This window comes from Drosophila grimshawi, unplaced genomic scaffold (assembly GCF_018153295.1).
Source record: "Drosophila grimshawi isolate 15287-2541.00 unplaced genomic scaffold, ASM1815329v1 contig_1377, whole genome shotgun sequence".
Lineage (NCBI taxonomy): Eukaryota > Metazoa > Arthropoda > Insecta > Diptera > Drosophilidae > Drosophila > Drosophila grimshawi.
The window spans coordinates 22,242,255-22,257,561 of record NW_025062900.1 but is presented as its reverse complement, the minus strand read 5'-3'; the positions used below and the strand labels follow the sequence as shown (position 1 = coordinate 22,257,561).

At 38.8% G+C, this 15,307-nt stretch overlaps 1 protein-coding gene across 1 annotated transcript; it reads left to right on the top strand.

Annotated features, from left to right (window-relative positions):
- The first annotated feature begins 1,673 nt into the window (after positions 1 to 1,673).
- On the top strand, positions 1,674 to 13,386 carry LOC6566725 (protein timeless). Its single transcript, XM_032739599.2, has 13 exons — positions 1,674 to 1,926; positions 1,992 to 3,567; positions 3,993 to 4,134; positions 4,206 to 4,711; positions 4,784 to 4,982; positions 5,047 to 5,174; positions 6,024 to 6,177; positions 6,236 to 6,388; positions 6,469 to 6,829; positions 7,221 to 7,476; positions 7,544 to 7,645; positions 11,464 to 11,841; positions 12,375 to 13,386. The coding sequence occupies exons 1-13, from the start codon at positions 1,830 to 1,832 to the stop codon at positions 12,472 to 12,474; spliced, it is 4,152 nt and encodes a 1,383-aa protein (XP_032595490.1). The 5' UTR covers positions 1,674 to 1,829; the 3' UTR covers positions 12,475 to 13,386.
- The last annotated feature ends 1,921 nt before the right edge of the window (positions 13,387 to 15,307 follow it).

Here is a 15,307-nt window from a genome sequence, read left to right as displayed (position 1 = left end):
TATAATTTATTGAAAACATACAAAAATATTATAATATTAAGAACTTTGTACCTAAATGTAGACTTCAGCAAATTAACTTTAATCTACAAGGATATTTAAGTTTCGGCGTTCATTCTTGTTATATTATTTATCTTAATTTTTTTGTATTATCTCAAATAAAATGTAGATTAAATGTTGTATTCAGTTTTTGCTCTTCTTTTAAAAATGTGTAAAAATTGTACAACCTTGCCCTTATTGATTACCCTCTTGTATGTACGTATGGCTGTAAATCAATTGTCTATTCACGTGTTCTAAAAGACCGTCAACATGATCTAAAAATAATTGGTGCCACTTGTATTTTTAGCGCTTTCCATTTAGAAGTGCACCCAAAAGTATGCACCACAATGCATTCAATGAAAACAATTAACAATTGCTGGCATTTGTAAAGCTTCGTTGAAATTCTAAAAAGGGCCGTGACCATAAAAACTGAGCCATTTCTCTCAGTGACAAAACAAGAGCACATAACACGAAGGGGAGGCAAAACATATCCAGCTGAGGCGTTTACACAATCAAAGCTGAAGTGATTGTTGTTGTAGGTTATTTTGCTACTGTATGTGTGTGTGTGTGTGTGTAAGTCACATGCTGACTGCGGATGCCTCTGAATATCTGTCAATGCTTATGCTTCAAATTCTGGTTGAGCTCACTTTGTTGTTGCTTAACCATAGCAGAAAAGCTGTTGCTCACCATTTTTTGTTTTTCTTTTTATTATTACGCTTGGTCGAACATTGTAGTTGATTGCCCCACAACCCCCCTAAAAAGCTGTAAATGGTTCAGTTTTCATTGAGGCAATACACCTCGCCTCGGCACGTGTTGCCATGGTGCATGTTTTTGTGTTATCCTGCATGCAGCGAATGCACAATGCCAGCGGGCAGTCAGAGGGAGAGGTGGGGTGCAATCACAACTGAGAGACTCAGCGCTTAATGGTATTGGTCACATGCAGCTCACTGTGGGCAGCTCGGATTTCTATTTATGGCCAGCTTTTTTGTCACAGGCAAAAACTTAAACTGAAAATTGTTTGTTGTATAACGTGCATCGTAAATGATTCAATGGCCCTTAAATGGCTATTACATTAAAATATAAATACAAATACGAAAATATACATTTTGCTTACTGAATAAACTATAATGCTCAAGTCAAGACAGCTCGACTAGAAGATAATCAGCCCTTAAATGCAAAGTGTTTTAATTTATCATTATGAAAATATGATTACCAAAATCGATGTTTATTTTCCGATCTTAATGAAATTTTTACAGTTGATTAATAATAGGTCAGACCCTATGGTATTATGAAAGACTATATCTGTACAATTGTTTCTTATATTTATATCGAATTTGAATCGATATTCCCGAAACGTAGACGGTTATCGATAAATTAAATAAACTTAATCTAAAGCTCTTATAGTCTATGAGATCAGCTTTATCATATACATGGTGGCTAAATCCATTCATGATTCCATCTGACTGTTTACTTACTATTGCACAACTTTATTGCACCCTTTTGCTTATTTTAAATAATACAGGGCTTTAGAATCTGCTAAATACTTAAGTAAATAATAAGTCAAAATAAATATGGTTTCTATTCACTCAAATAACTTTTAGTAATAATTATTCTGAAATTCGCTTTGATCTTTGTAGAACCAGAAGCAAACTTGTTAATTTACTATTTTCAATACATCGTCGCTTTATGATCTGACAATGTGCCACAATTTGTTGCTGAAGAATTACAAACTTTACAACGAGTTTAACTTCAACATACTAGACAAGAACTACATGCATAAGAAATAACCTGTTATGGATTATTTACTTGTAACGCCCCAGTTGCACAGCGTCTTCTCCTCGCTGGGATCCTTCGAGGGCGACACCTATGTTGTCAGTCCCAATGCGTTTGGTAAGTGGGGAGAGAACATAAATATCACTAGCAATATTAAAAATGTTCCTATTCTACACTTGTAGCTATATTGGAGGAGATCAACTATAAATTAACCTATGAAGATCAGACATTGCGCACCTTTCGGCGCGCCATCGGCTTTGGCCAGAATGTGCGATCGGATTTGATACCATTGCTGGAGAATGCCAAGGATGATGCGGTGCTGGAGTCGGTCATACGCATCCTGGTGAATCTCACCGTGCCAGTGGAGTGCCTCTTCTCCGTGGATGTAATGTACCGTACCGAGGTGGGGCGTCATACCATTTTCGAGCTGAATAAGTTGCTCTACAACTGCAAAGAGGCCTTCACCGATCCGAAGGTCACCAAGAGCGTCGTTGAGTATATAAAGCATATACTCGAATCGGAATCAAAACTATCGCCACAGAAATGCGATCGAATCAACAATTGTCTGTTGCTGTTGCGCAACATTTTGCATATACCGGAAACGATGCTGCAGTCGAACAGTGGCCACCAAGTTTCCATGCAGAACACCATATTGTGGAACCTCTTCATACAGAGCATTGACAAGCTGATGCTCTATCTGATGACCTGTCCGCAGCGTTCGAACTGGGGCGTGACCATGGTCCAGCTGATCGCGTTGATTTATAAGGATCAGCATGTAAGCACACTGCAGAAGCTATTAAATTTGTGGTTCGAGGCCTCCTTGTCAGAAAGTTCCGAGGACAATGAGAGCAATACATCGCCACCGAAACAGGGTAGCGGAGACTCCAGTCCCATGCTGACCTCCGATCCTACTTCGGACTCCTCGGACAATGGCATGAGCGGCAAGAAGGAGGGCTGCGAGGAGCGACGTCAAGCGCTGCGCGATGGCACCGAGGCCACACTGCACGAGGTCAGCCGCAAGGGACATGAGTATCAGAATGCCATGAATAGGGTGTCGGCCAAAAAAGAAAAGAAGGCCAACACCGAATCGGCCAGCGATATGACCAATTTGTCGGTACAGCAACAGCTCATCAAAAAGGAAGAGGAGGAGGAGGATATGAACGACAACAGCTACGAGGAGCGCGTTCGAAATTACGAGCAGAAACAGACTGCTCGCAACTCGGAACCATTGGATTTTACACAACCAGCTGACAATGTCAACAGCACTACCGCGCAACCATACGCAACCCCAATAGTCTTAGATAACCCAAGCGCATCGTCGCCAAGCACAACTGGTGTCAGTCAGTGCTACGAGCCCTTCAAGCCACCTGCACCGCTGCACTTACGTCGCACCGTTTTGGAGGATATGCTGTCCGACAGCTACACTTCCCATCCAAACATTTCCGCCGTCAAATTGGGCCAGAAGTCACCGCATGGCGGTCAACTGCATCTGACCAAGGGCAAATGCTCTCCGCAGAAGCGAGAATGTCCCTCCTCACAGTCCGAGCTTTCCGATTGTGGATATGCTACTCAGGTGGAGAATCAGGAGTCCATATCTACATCGAGCAATGATGATGATGGACCACAGGGAAAGCCGGCGCATCAGAAACCGCCCTGCAATATGAAGCCACGTAACAAAACACGCAACTTGATGGACGCACCCATGGACAAGAAGGAACTGCGTCGCAAGAAGCTGGTGAAGCGCAGCAAGAGCAGCCTGTAAGTATTCTAAATATAAATATCTTATCTGGTTGGAGGATTGTGCAATACTCACATTGGGGTCGGTTAAGTTTAATTAAAGTCAATCAAACAAAATGTAAACAAGCAGGAATGGCACTCCGAAGATGAAATACCCTTGTAGACCATTCTAAATTTTAGATACAGCTCTGAATACTACACTAGTGGCCCGTTACAATATATATATACCTTATAGAGTCAATGATATATCCTTAAGCTTCAAAACCAAATAATAATTCCCTCAGTATCTGTGCAAAATTCATTTAAGGGTAGCTGAGTGCAGCATATTGAATCGTTAACTGCCTAAGCTTTGTAGGGATTTCCATCTTTAGATCCTTTTAAATAACTGATTACTTTTTTTTTCCTAAGAATGAATAATTTACATAAGTCCCTTATCCTAACAATAGCATTAACATGAAGGGTCTGGTACAGCACACGCCCACTGATGATGACATTTCGAATTTACTCAAGGAATTCACCGTCGATTTTTTGCTCAAAGGATACAACTTTTTGGTGGAGGAGCTGCACTCTCAGCTATTATGTAATGCGGTAGGTGTACATTTATAGAACTTATGACTTAAGAACCCGTTTGTTAAGAGGTCTATTTCCATTCCAAATAGGTGCCCATTGATACATCGCATTTTTTCTGGCTGGTCACATACTTTCTTAAATTCGCCGCTCAACTGGAACTGGACATGGAACATATTGATACCATACTCACCTACAATGTTATCAGTTATCTGACCTATGAGGGTGTCAATCTCTGTGAGCAACTAGAGCTGAATGCGCGACAAGAGGGCAGCGATCTGAGGCCCTATTTGCGTCGCATGCACCTGGTGGTAACAGCCATACGGGAGTTCCTCCAAGCCATCGAGACCTACAGCAAGGTCACCCATCTCAGCGAAGATGATCGCGAACGATTGCGGCATCTCCAGCTGCAGATTGCCTCCACTACCGATTTGCGTTGCTTGTTCGTTTTGTTGCTGCGTCGCTTCAATCCCAGCATCCATTCCAAGCAGTATCTGCAGGATCTGGTCGTGACCAATCACATTCTGTTGCTGATTTTGGATAGCGCTGGCAAATTGGAAGGCGGTCATACTATTGGAATAGCGAATCACATCTCACAGTGAGTTATCAAAAAGAAACGAAATATATTTGGCTTTTAAATGTTTATTTTGTTTTTTTGCTTGCTTATCAGATTCGCCACTTTGGAGGTGATGCACTACTATGGTATTCTGCTGGAGGATTTTAATAATAATGGCGAGTTTGTTAACGACTGCATCTTTACTATGATGCATCATATTGGTGGCGATCTGGGCCACACTGGTGTTCTCTTTCAGCCGATTATACTGAAGACCTACTCTCGCATTTGGGAGGCCGACTATGGGCTATGCGATGTAAGCTTAACTTAAACATTCAAGGATTACTTTTCTTACATTTACATTTTATTTTTTGTTGCAGGATTGGTCCGATCTAATCGAGTATGTTATACACAAATTTATGAACACACCGCCCAAATCACCATTGACGCTACCAACTACTTCTTTAACCGAAATGACTAAGGAACACAATCAGGAGCATACTTTATGGTGAGTACTCAGCAAAAGTTCTATATAAGTTCCTTATTAGAAGAACATTGCATTTATAATATAACAATCTGGTTGCTTGGCCTTAAAGTTTCCTTCTTACAATTGAATTATTTTCGAATATATATTGGAAAACTGTTCTGTTTTTATTAGAGATATCCTATTGCATTTTGATGTTGAAAGTAATATCGAACAACTATATTTAAAAAATTTTTTGGGAGCTCTCTGCCGAAACTTGTTTTGTTTTCTATGAAAAGCTATTTGTTTTTGCAGATATTTTATCCAAATTGATCACATGGTTAACTGGTTAACTGGTTATAGATGAACTGGATTCCAAATTCGAAAATGTAACGCCTTAATTTGGTATTTATATTTGAAAAAAAATTTATTAAGTATGAAAAACATAAAATATGGCCGATCCAGATATTTGTCATTTAATATTGTACATTCTTGCATGCATTTACTTGAAGTTGCCTTAACCCAGAAGTTTGGTCTATGAAATTAGCCAAGAAATATTTTCAAGCAACGTTTTCTCAGTTCTTTGGAGTATAAACTAAAATTTCTAGTTGTCTCAGCCCAAGTCTATATATTTTTTCCCTTATTTCACTAATATATTTATTATCAGAAAAATATTTGTGTATAGGATACTTTTTACTTAATATATGTTCAGGAATTCAAGATTGTCTAAACGAATATTTAATAGTTGTTAAGATTTATCTATCAAAGGATTAATGTGGTTAATTTTGTCAAAGCGGTTCTCTCTTGCTTAATTCCTTAGACTGTAGATAAGATTGATTTTTTTTTGGTTTTTTCTCGTATCAATAATGTGTATAATTTAACTATATTTAATAGTACGTGGTCACAGGAGGAGATGGATACACTTTATTGGTATTATGTGCAGAGCAAGAAAAATATCGATATTGTTGGCAAGATCGTTAAGCTCTTCAGCAACAATGGCAACAAGATAAAGACCAGAATTGCGATTATACAGCAGCTGTTGCAACAGGTGAGCCTGGCATTTATACAATTGTGAAAGTCATATTAATCAAGTGAGTTTAAATTAGGATATCATAACATTGCTGGAGTATGATGATCTGATGAGGTTTGAGGATGCCGAGTATCAGCGTACACTGCTGACCACGCCCTCATCGGCCTCAACCGAATCCGGCATAGACATTAAAGATAGCGCCTATGGCAAACCCTCGGACGATGTGCAGGTGAGTTAAGGGAGGAAGTCATGTACTTAGCACGAATATATATATATATATTCTAAATGGCCAATCAATTTCTTAAACAGATTCTGCGCGATTTGATTATTAAGGAGAACAAGTCACACCATTTGGTGTGGCTGCAGAAATTACTGCTGGAGTGCTGCTACATCAAGTTGATGATGAAGTGTACCACGACTTTTCCCGCGGTGGATCCCGTCATGGAGCCAGTGGCCTATCATTGTATTTTGAAGCACAAGTCTGTACCGGTGGTACAGTGGAACAACGAGCAGTCGACAACAATGCTCTATCAGCCGTTTGTGCTGCTACTTCACAAATTGGGAATACAATTGCCGGCGGATGCGGGTTCGATCTTTGCCCGTATACCGGACTTTTGGACGCCAGAGACGTTGTATGGTCTGGCTAAGAAACTGGGATCATTGGATAAACGTGAGTTAAACCCTAACCACTCTATCAAATTGAAAAAGGTGATGTATATACCGTTATCAATAATTTTTGCTCTCTTTGTCGACGACACAAATTTTGATTATGGGAATATCGCCCCCCCACATCCCAAACCCCCTCCACTCTTCGACCGACTTCGGTCGCATTCGCAAAAGAAAACAACTTCATTTATACCCTTTAGTCCACTTTAAATGGGTTAAGGGTATAAACAAAAAATAAATAAATTAAAATTAAAATCAAACCCCCAAATATTCCTGGTTCCATGCACGAATCTCTCAACATCTCTCTGACTGTGTGTGTGTGTGTGTGTCATTTGGTGTATTTCGATATGCTCTGTGCCTTTCTCTCTCTTTCTCCTCATCTTCGGCTCTTATAGTGACACTCAAGTTCGATCCCAGCGAACTGGACGATACGGCCTCATTGAGCGGTTCTTCGGGCTATCACAATACTGGGCCCCGCAACTCTCTGAGATCCATGAGCAGTTTGGAGGCCGATATCGCTGGATCTGATGAGCTGCCCGTCATTCCCGAAGTGGATTCAGCTGTGGAGAAGGCCGCGGCAGCTTCCTCAATAGCCTCTTGCACTGACATCTTTGCCGTGCCCAAGGCCAAGCATTGTAACTCCATCATCAGGTGCGTAACCACATGGAAAGAATGTAATTGAATTAAAGACTCAACTGATTGATTTTCATTCTGGCAGATATACGCCGGATCCGACACCACCGGTGCCCAATTGGCTGCAGGTGGTCATGCGCAGCAAATGTAATCAGCGACCGGGTTCAGCTGCAGATATTAGCGATTGGTAAGTGCCAAGACAAAAGCGGACAAAAAATGTTGAAAAAAAAAACGGTTCAGATTTATGGCACACGGCAGCCGTTAAGACGCTGGCTCTGCAACATATTGTTTACATGGCGCCCTCAAAATGCAATTTATGAACTTTAAGACCCCTGGGCACACCACATTTGCTTTCGTGTGTTGACAGTTGTAGCCGACCCGCCAGTTTGCAGTTCTTGCAACTTACAGCTTGCAACTCTCGCAGCTCGGACTAGCGTAAATGTCAGGCTCGGTTGGCCATTGTTTTATTTGGCTGTGGAGCGCAGTTGTACGGTGCACTAGAATTGTCTCCCTGTCGCTAAATTCATAAGCCTGTTCATCCGTTTTCGGTATTAGCCACATGTGTGTGTTTATTTATCTAACTGCTTGCATCTCTGGGCCTTTTGGACCTCACACGATCGCCTGCTGCTCATATTGAACGGCATTTTGCGTACAGTTTATGATAGTTGTATAATTTTTGTTGTTGTGTTTGCATTTGATATTTGGTGTTGTACATAAATTTAAGATCGATGATAAGTTCACTCTGTGAACTCTTACTGTAGGAGCATTGCTTGGCTTGAACAGGCTACTTGCAACAGGTGGAGAGGAGTGTATAAAACGATTTATATGGTGATTCAGATTTGAATATCACTTTGGGTAGCAAACAAAAACAAACAACGAATTAATATTTTGCAAGACTAACCGTAAGCAATGAATGGTTTTTACGAAATTTGAGTAAATTATTTAGGTCCCACATTTTAATGTATCCAAGCTCATCAGCAAGAGTTTTGTGATTTTGGGATTGGCTTCGAACATTGAGATACTTTGTCTCGAACAGCAGCATATATTTTAAGAGTTGATGTTTGGTTACCTATAAGTGAAATGAACGAAAGTAGATTTGAAATATCTAATGTAGAAGCATTATTATTTTATTAAAATACTTTAAAGTTAAATGATGTTTTCGTTTGATATAAATACGAGATATTGATGAAAACTAGCGCATTCATAAGCCGCCAATTGCCATTTTGCCCCAGATTTTTGTTTAGGAGCGAACAGTTTTGTCGTTTAACACCTTTTTAAAGTTTTCGCATCGGTTGTTTGAATCTGAAACTGAATTCAAATCAATGTTGTCCATGAGATACATTGCCCGACCTCTGTCAGCAGCGCTCCCAGTGCGACATGAAATGAAGTCATCGCGATTAGCACGCTCAGTATTTGAATCTTGTATCTGATGGATACTGTTCGGTGCAGCGCTGCGGACGGTAGCAAAAATATCAATATTTATATGAATTTATTAAGACGCCGCGGTGCAAAATAATTAACCTCATTAACTAGCTCAGCTATTTTAATACCAAAAATCAACGCTTCACTCAGCACAAACAGTTCACCATAGTATTATTAAAATAGGAATAAATCAAATGTGAACTCCTTAAAAATTTAGTTAATATTAAACTATCTAAAAATACTCTAAAATTAAGTTTAAAATGAAAAAAAAAAAATATGAACTCGCAAAAACAATCGGAAAATAATTTAAAAAGTATTATTAAAAAGTTATTCTTATATAAATTAATTAAAATAATAAGGAAATATATTTATAAATTAGTATAGCTAATAAATATTGAGTTTTTCTTACAATAAAAAAGCACTTTAGTGTTATACTTGATTGGAGAACGTAGAATGTGAAAGATTTTCGCTCAGTGTTCAGTAAGATATTTAAACAACGCTTGTTAGGCAGCGATACTAATTGCCAATTACCAATTACCAATTAACAATTGACCATTGCTGATAAAAACTAATTGAACGGAGTCATTTATAGAGACTATAAATATAAATAATCAGATAAAGCAACGCTTTGGGCCAAATCAAAGCCACTGCCGACATATACCTAATGATAAATAGCGGGTTTTACAACTGCATCCTCATCTCTAAGGTACGCAGCCGGTTCAGCGGATCTGAATCCCATGAGAAATAGCAAAAGTTAGAGTGAGATATCCGAACAAGTTTTTTTTTCTTAGCCGAAAATAGTCTTTGGCGCTTTACGCTCCGACGGCATGTGAAATATTTTTGTTGATATTTCATTTATTATTAAGATACTCTGCTGCATTTTAGCATTAATGTGAAACGAGTTTGGGTCTTTGGCTGTTGGTCGGAGCACGCGGAAAGTAAAAGTCAAGTCAAGTTGTGCGATGGTCAAAGGCCCGACAATCAACAGCAGCTGGAGATCGCACCCATAGATCGATCGAATGCGTGCATGGATCGCTTCCCTCGATTCGAGAAATGACAAACTAGTTCTATTGTGTATGCCAATCGTTTCCCCAATATGACTTAAGCTCAGCTGATCGGTTGAACTAACTCAAGGTGTGGATCTATTAAGAATGCAGGCGACAGGTTTCAATTAAAGTCAATAAACATTTTGGCATGCGGAATCTGTGAAAACAACCAAAACCGATGAATTTTTTATCTAAAAACTAACTTATCCACATAAACTAGAAAACCAGAACCTAACCAGTGTCTGCCAAATGTGAATGTCAATCAAGTGCGAAACATTAAGTAAACAGCTCTTAATATGTCATCATGAACTGCCATCAAATCGAAGCTTTTCTACAAAAATGCGCGTGTAATTCTCATTTACTTGAGGCAACAATCTCAGCTTCAGGCGCATTCACTTCGTGGCCATTGTTGTTGACTTTATTTAATGGGTTTTTAAACACAAAGGCGTCACGAGGCAAACACTTATTTCATGGACTTTATTCGCCTGCGGCACGTGGGCGTTAACAAAATGCAATTTTCCAAAGTAATTAACTGTGACGCCTGGCGAAAATTGAAATTGACATTTTCATGTGCGGCCCACAAGGAAGCAAACTAGCCGACAAATCCAAACTGCCTACCCAGTAGTTGAGCACAGTTTTTTGTGTGGCCCGTGTGGGTTGACTCTCTGTCCAAAATGTCTGTCTCAAGTAAATATGAGTTTGAATTGCATTCTATTGTACTCGCTAAAAAAAAACGGCAGCAGGCAGGCAAGAAGGCAGAAGAGTTGGTCAAACAACAGCGAAATCTAATGCTGACTGCAACTGTGGGTTCAACTGCCGACCTTCTATGAGGCGCATTTTTATTTCTTTTTTCTTGGGTTTGGCCACAATGTTGTTAACATTTTGCTTTATGGCGGCTGCAATTTATGTGCAGCCAACTGACGAGGAGGCATTAAGCACAACATGCAGACAAACATGGACACCAGTTAGTCTGAGTGGTGTGTATTGCGGTGCAGTGCACTGCAGTGCACCACATCAATCAGTCGCATAAATCATTTTAATTATTAAATAAACAAGTTTTGAGCCGCTGACTCACCGCCACTGGGCCTGGCTACAGGGTGTGAAAATATATATGAGCCAAAAAATCAAAGGGTTAATTGAACAACGATTTATGTTGTAAGAGCACAGTATACGGCTCTGCTCTGTTCTTTTCAGTTCTGTACTCTTTTGCTTGTGAGATGGGCTTGTTAGATGAGCTGCCAAGTCTAACGTGACTAAGCAAAAATTAATTGTCTGAATTATGCTTATGGTTGTTTAAAAGTCACTTCAACTGTAGACAAAATCCCTTATTGTTTGGTGGGCACTTTTTTTTTAATTTTTAAGATGGTATTGACCTACAGCCAGCGCAAAACTTATTAAAAATCCTGTCCTGTTATTAAAATATTGATCTTAATACAATTATAAAATTTATACTTAATTCTTTATACTTAATCAATTTTATGCCTAGTATATTCTTGCCAAATTATATTAGAATCGATTTTACTCTTTTTATTTACAGCGTCAGTTCCACGACATTGACGGCCGATGATGAGGGCATGGGCAAATCGAATTGCTCCGCATCCCAGGCATCGCAGACACTGTTGTGTGTTGCGAATCCGACCAGCACACTGGCTTGCCTGACCAAAATGGGCAATAGCAGCTTCTCGGCGTCACATAACGAAAACAGCAACAGCTCCGGCTGTGGTGGCACTGTGTCATCGCAATCCTTGGCAGGTGCATTGATGTGCACCTCTGTGGCGGACGCCAATTTGGATGCGGTGATGAAGTCATCGTTTGAACGGCTTGATGTGACGGGTGCACACTTCGCACGGGCCAGCAACTTGGATCAGGAGTACAGCGCTATGGTGGCATCAGTCTATGGAAACGAGATGGCAAAGTGAGTGAGTTAGGCAGCTCGGTGATTGAGTTTGAGAACGAGACCAGACACTACGCCAAGAGCAGTTCGGTCAGCTAATTGACAATTAGACACATTGCGCAAATGCCTAAACAAAACACAAAATCAAATCGAATTGGAAAATCGAGATTCGAGATGTTGACAGAATGTCAGGCTGTCAATGGAACCAACAGCCAATGGTTTACCAATTGACCAAACGATCGTCGCTCTGTCGGCCGTTGGGAGCATGCCAAGCATTTTTTTACAGTGTCTCACATAAATTTATGGCGGACAATTATTCAATTTAAGGCGAATTCGATTTTCAATCCAAAATTGGAGGCGGTTGCATGTCGAACTCTAATATTATTTAATTGTGTGGTGCTGCCGTTAAAGGCGCGGCTATTTGGGATGGAAATTACTAACAGGGTTCTTCATTTATGCTTAGTATAAATGTTGTTTTTTTTTGTTGTTACAAGTTAATACCGATGTTTGCTAATGTTTGCCGATGTCTTTAACATCTTCAATTCTTATCGCAGCAGCGACAATGTTTCAGTGGCTTCGGACTTGACCCGCATGTATGTCAGTGATGAGGATGAGAATCTTGAGTTCCGAGAGCGAGAGCCGCTTTATCATTGAGCGTTATCATGGAGTGTGGCAGACAGAGAGGCAGTGACAATGAGAGAAAGAGAAACAGAGTGAGAGACAGACTAAGTCCAAATGAAGTTAATCGAATGAGTCGAATGATTCGAACTATTCGAGTTATGCGATTGATTCGAGTGATTCAAATGAGGCAGACAAAGGCAGACAATGAGCAGGTCCAAAAGGTCCGATTTATGGCAGTAATTTGAAGTACCTCAACTTTGAAAATGTTTTACCTAATCAAAACGTATACCATTCTATATCTAACTCTATATTGAATATTACATTTGTATTTACAGTTTACAAGAATAAAATAAAGATAAGCATTGGAGATCAAACGTTTATTTAAACTCTTGAATGCAAAGAATTTAATATATTTAAGTAATATTTATTTAAATGCAATTGATTTGCCACAGCTGTGAAAACGTTGAAAAAACAACAACTTAAATATTAAAACCCTTCTTTTCCTTGCTATTTGCATACAAATATTAACATTTTTATTAACAGGCTTAGTATTTATTGACAAGTCTATAAAAAGGTGCATTATAATATTGAAAATAAATGAATAATATATATTATATTAGTATATACTAAAATAAATATGTATACGTAGCATCAATATTGGATACTGTAATATTTTAAGCAACCATTTAAAAATGGATTATCGAGTTAACAATACATATAAATGGGCAGTTCCTGGTTGAAATAGTGCAAATATACACATACCGTGAAAATATTTTTAAAATATTAAGCAAAATATGTTAGATTAAAAGATGATATAATTAAGATGCAATTTTTGCATTATGTAACACAAAAACAAAAACATTAACTAACAAACCATGTATTTTCTATCTGATATCACCTATGCTTAGATACTCCTAAAAATAAAGCTATTCTTGTTGTAATCAATGTTTTGCGAATTACTGAATAGCATTTTCCAAACTGTTCAGATCCGCCAGTGGCCCACACGCTGTGCGACTAACAAATGACATAGAAACCAAACAGCAGTTGAACTCTGAATAGATCTAAGCCGAATGTGAAATATGCGCTGCAAATTGGCGGAGCCAGAAGATAAACGAGCTTTGACCATTGCGAATTAAGGTCATTGGCGTAACCGATGTCTAAAGCGGAATCTGTTTCTAAATCTGCGGCTGCCCCATGTGTATCCACGCACCCAATACAGCCAAACAGTAGCCAGCAGCGAATAGTGTAAATCGCATTGGCAGTAGACACATGCTTAATATGGCCCAAGTGCACATAAATAAATAAATGTACGGGCCAAAGCCCAGCTAACCAAAATGGTAAACATGCCAAAAACAATTACCAAATGCTGCTGCTACTAACAACAACAACAAACAACAACAAGAACTGCAAAAGTCGCGAGCAAACACAAAACACAAAAACATTGCAAAAATAACCGTACGAAAATGATAATAATAATAATTGTGGCCAATTGCTGTTTAGTTGGCAGTTAATTGCAACATGGCCAAGACAGCTAGAGCTGCACGAGTTGGCGAGCCAAAAAAAGTTCTCCGTCTGGCTGTTCTTTTCCTCAAATGCAAAATCCACTCAAAACATTCTAGTGCCAAGCAATTTATATGCAGTGAACTAGTTCCAATCATCAGCAACTGAAAATAATATAAACTTATTAATTTACTTAATGTTTTTAAAATTTAAAATTATCGTACACATTTTTAAAATTAAAATTTTAACCCAAATGTTACAATTTACAATATTTCTCTTGTAAAATTTATTTGGAACGAATATTTTTTAAATGGGTAAGAACTTGTTGAACATTTTTAAGGTTGCATCCTAGACTGGATAATTGACAGCCACGTACCATCTTTATTAGTACAGGGTATATCCGAGTCAGGCGTTATCGTCAAACGCATTTTGCTTTGTCACTTTTTTCATTAAAAATTTTTGGCTTAAACATTTTTCAATTTCCGCTAAAACTTTCGGTGTAAATACGAAAAATTAATCTCGTACGACGTCAAAAAACCAGCAAGTAACACAAAGAGTAATCCTCCTCTAGAGACCCTGTATTTTATGAAGATGCCATTTGAATTTCCTTCAAAAAAAAATAAATGAATTGAAGATTGCAGTTTTTTGTCATTTATATCGACCATGAAATATACTTTTCCTTTAAAGTAGTCGGTTGATTTGAAAAATGGCGTTTAGAAATAAATTTTAATGGGTTTTAAATTAATTTGAAAATGTCGAATTTGATTTAAAAGTGCGTAGTGCGATTTTTTTTATTTATATTAATTTAAAACAGTTTCAAACTGGTATAAGCCACAATTCAAACGTGATTCCCAAATATTTATTTGTGACTTAAAGCTACACGAAAAAGGCAAGTTACTTAGTCATAGGTGATTACCAATTGTGGTTCATATTTCGTAATCAGATTCAAATACAGAACCTTGATAGTTTAATGGAAAATATGTTTGCCATCCCTCGTTCTTCTTACCAAATGGAGAATGCAGGCTCAAACCTCAGTCTCAAAGTCAACCTGAGCTCACGTCCACATCGTCATCGTCGTCGTGGTTGGCGATTGTTAGTAACTTGGCTAACTTGGCTGGCTGTTGGCTTTGGCCGTGCCGCAATTACTAAGACAGGCAGCTAATTTTATTTGCTGTAAACGTGCCTCTTGTTGTTGTTTTTATTGTTATTAAAGTTGACTATTTTCGGTGGGAATTATTTGACGATGACTTTCAGGCGTTGCGTGTCTGGATCGCATTAGCCACCAAAAGGCGGTGGAAGCAAACAAAAAGCGTCAGCATCAACGTCAATTGACTTGTCAGCTATTTGACAAGACATTACTCAGGGT

What these genes read in the sequence shown, in the direction of transcription:
- LOC6566725 (XM_032739599.2), top strand. Translation starts at nt 1,830, where the DNA reads ATGGATTATTTACTTGTAACGCCCCAGTTGCACAGCGTCTTCTCCTCG. An exon ending in CTCAGCTATTATGTAATGCG is followed by an intron (nt 4,135 to 4,205) that starts GTAGGTGTACAT and finishes CATTCCAAATAG; the next exon opens with GTGCCCATTGATACATCGCA. An exon ending in ACTGGGATCATTGGATAAAC is followed by an intron (nt 6,830 to 7,220) that starts GTGAGTTAAACC and finishes CGGCTCTTATAG; the next exon opens with TGACACTCAAGTTCGATCCC.